This window comes from Octopus bimaculoides, chromosome 7 (assembly GCF_001194135.2).
Source record: "Octopus bimaculoides isolate UCB-OBI-ISO-001 chromosome 7, ASM119413v2, whole genome shotgun sequence".
Taxonomy (NCBI): Eukaryota; Metazoa; Mollusca; class Cephalopoda; order Octopoda; family Octopodidae; genus Octopus; species Octopus bimaculoides.
In genome coordinates, this window is record NC_068987.1 from 5,038,787 (window position 1) to 5,042,231 (window position 3,445).

Here is a 3,445-nt window from a genome sequence, read left to right on the forward strand (position 1 = left end):
TATATATGCATGTGTATATGGTGTATTTGATGGCATAAAAGACATATGGGTATATTAGACTAGACATGCCCTGATTCCAGCAACACATATACAGGAAAAAATGTGCCTTGTAGGCCATCAAATATGGTGTAGAGAGAGAGAGAGAGAGAGAGAGAGAGAGAAAGAGAGAGAGAGAGAGAGAGAGAGAGAGAATGAGATGTGTGTGTGAGACTAACAAAAACAAAGATCATAATGTCATGACACTAATCCTCTTAAATCCTATATTAATCAGCAGTAAAGGCTAAATATTAGCTGCCATTTCGTAGCAACTCATTACAAAAATCTTTACTTTGTGATAGATGACATTGAAATGACATTGCAAAGAGTGAATCCATATTTTCTTCAATTCTTTTGTGGATTCGGGTATCGGTCAGCAAAAGATGGGTACCTATGAGTTGCTACCACCATAATGGTTGTTAATAGCATCAATTAAATCTTTCTTTCTCTTTGTAGAACATTTAATACCATTCTCTTTCATCAGTCTTTCAAGGTCAGCCACTTTAAGTTGTTCCAACTGTTCAATTAAAAAGAATATACATCAATATATACAATTTTATAAAGTCGATTCAAACATGAACAAGCAAGAAAAAACATGAAAAAGCACGAAAATACAACAACACAAGGACGTGGAAAAAGTACAGTGTTATTGGACGCTCAAGAAAGGAAAGAAAAGTAAGAGGATTTAACATTTCGAGCGGAGCTCTTCATCAGAAATATAGGAAAAGTCCAAAGAAGGGAAGACGGAGAAAGAAAATCGCCAACAATGCAGACGCGGTCACATATTGGAATGACCGGAAGGTAAAGGGTGGAGAAAAAGTTCTTTTCAAAGACAGGAGGGTGCAAAAGGAGGTGTGTATGTAATGACAGCACGTGTGTGTGTGTGTGTGTGTGTGTGCCACAGCCTAATGACTGAAACCAGTAAAAGATCGAAGATAAGACTAACCTGATGACCCATCCAAAATACTTTCAAGTCTTTGTCAGTAAGTGGACGTTTACTAGAGGCTGTCTTTTTGGTAGCATCGCTTCCTCCAGTTCTCTACATTCACAGAAAAGCAAGACAAAAGAAATTATAACAAACAGTTTCAAATAACGTACAACACATAGAATAATAGAAGACAAGACACATTTTAATTCATCGTTATTTCCTTTCTCTTTTCTGAGGAGTAGCCAGGTATTTGCTGTTCAGCAAGATACCTGTTCGTGTCCCTCTAATCATACTTTAACCTCTCGTCAACTGGCACCTCAGTTGAAAGGGTCTTGCCTTGTAAGATACTTGGTGACTGCACTGGTGCTGGTGCCATATAAAAAGTACTGACTACACACCGTGAAATGGTTGGTGTTACAAAGGGCATCCAGCAGTAGAAACCATGTCAAAGCAGACATTGTAGCTTGGTGCAATCCTCTGGCTTGCCAACTTCTATTGAGCCATGCCAGCATGGGAAATGGACACCAAACGAGCATGAATCTAGGATAGGGTCTAAGCAATCCATACAGACAGGACCCAGTGTCGCTTACCTTTTTTTTGTTGTCTGGGTTGTAATCTTCATGAAACACAGCTTCTTTGAAATTTTTTATTGCCTCTCCAGCTTTCTTATCCATAGCCTTAGTGTCTGGTACTGTAACAATGATGATTAATAATAATAATAACGATGATGGTTTCAAATTTTTGCAACAGGGGCAGCTTGGGGGAGGGAGATAAACCAATTACATCAACCCCAGTGTTTCACTGGTACTTAATTTATCGACCCTGAAAGGATGAAAGGCAGATGTTAAACGATGAAGATGATAATATATGATGGGTTTCTTTCAGTTTCCATCTACCAAATCCACTCACAAGGCTTTGGTCAGCCTGAGGCTATAGCAGTGGGACTGAATCCAGAACCATGTGGTTGGTAAACAGGCTACTTACCATACAACCACTCCTGCACCTAGCTATATATATTCAAAAATGAGTTTAAAGGGACATATTATCCTGGTGGTTACCATGTTTCCTCTTAATTCGGTTTCAGATGTTGGCTAACTACAACAGCCATGACACTAGATTGCATATCCAATAGTGTGCAGTCAATGTTAATATTTCCACATAGCATGAAATTTTCTTCTTCTTTTTTTGTAAAATATCAGAAATGATGCAGTTGAAACGTGCATAGGTTCAGAAAAGAATGCTGCAAGTAACTGTTAAAATTATGGGTGTGAAAAAGCTATGTCCTGCTTATCATTATTAATACTTTATGTATGTGTGTGTGTTTATGTCTGCGTTTGACCCCTATCACCATTTCACAATGGGTGCTGGAACGTGTAAATCCTTTTAACTCAGTGGTTTGCCAAAAGAAACTGATAGAATAAGTACCAGGCTTTAAAAAAAAAAAAAGTTCTGGGGGCTGATTCATTCTATTAAAAATTCTCCAAGCCAGCGCTCCAGCATGGCCACCGTCTCATGACTGAAACAAATAAACGATAAAAAATATAAAAATAAAATGAACTCCACAATAAACTTACATGTATTATCAACAAATTCATCAGACGATTCCTTGTCAAGAACCCTGCTTTCAATATGCATCCAATGGTACTTCAGAGGAGGATTGTCAAAGTGGGTGAAGTTGTATTTGATTTTAAGTGATTTGATGATGTCCTTGGCCAAATCAATCTGTTTGTCTTCAGCTGAGAAGAAAGCAAAAACAACAACCCAATAATGCTGATTTTCAGTTGAGATAGCAAAAACAGTCAAAATATGGTACTATAGAAATGGCAACTCCTTCTGTTGGTGACAACAATGAGTGTTCCAGTCGATTTGATCAATGGAACAGCCTTCTTGCGAAATTTATGTGTATAAGTGGCTGAGTACTGGCCGAGTTCCTTTCGAACTTTGGGCCTGACGGAGGCAAAGTGGCTGACTTCCTTTTGAGCGTTCGGCCTGATGGAAGCAAAGTGGCCGAGTTCCTTTCGAGTGTTGGGCTTCATGGAGGCAATAACCAAGACCTTTCGTATTATGTCGTGCTTGAGAAGAAGACACATCAAGATGAGCAAAATCGCAGTTGTGGCAAATACCAGTGAGAGAAAGATGCGGTGGAAGAGTACAGCAGGGTTCACCACCACCCCCTGCCAGAGCCTCGTGGAGTGTTAGGTGTTTTTGCTCAATAAACACTCACAACGCCCGGTCTGGGAATCGAAACCACGATCCTATGACCGCAAGTCTGCTGCCCTAACCACTGGGCCATTGCGCCTCCACCGTCAGAAAGAAAATGAAATGCCTTTGATCACATCTTTACTCAATTAAAACCATCTTGAAGCTAAACAACAACAACAATTATATTTTTCCTGTTGCTCTCAGGGATCTTATAAAAAAAAAACACAGGTTTGTTCATTTTGAAAAGCGATGCTAACAAATTTGACAAACCTTTTATAG

The 3,445-nt window shown here is 39.2% G+C and overlaps 1 protein-coding gene across 1 annotated transcript in view; it reads right to left on the reverse strand.

Moving 5' to 3' along the window:
• Window positions 1–11: 11 nt before the first annotated feature.
• LOC106882472 (X-ray repair cross-complementing protein 6) overlaps window positions 12–3,445 on the reverse strand; it is an 18,797-nt gene continuing 15,363 nt past the window's right edge. Inside the window, exons 15-18 of the mRNA XM_052969115.1 lie at window positions 2,539–2,734; window positions 1,555–1,655; window positions 983–1,075; window positions 12–553 (exon numbers count right to left, since the gene is read on the reverse strand). Coding sequence (XP_052825075.1) covers window positions 428–553; window positions 983–1,075; window positions 1,555–1,655; window positions 2,539–2,734 — 516 coding nt within the window. The 3' untranslated portion in view covers window positions 12–427. The remainder of the gene's footprint in view (window positions 554–982; window positions 1,076–1,554; window positions 1,656–2,538; window positions 2,735–3,445) is intronic.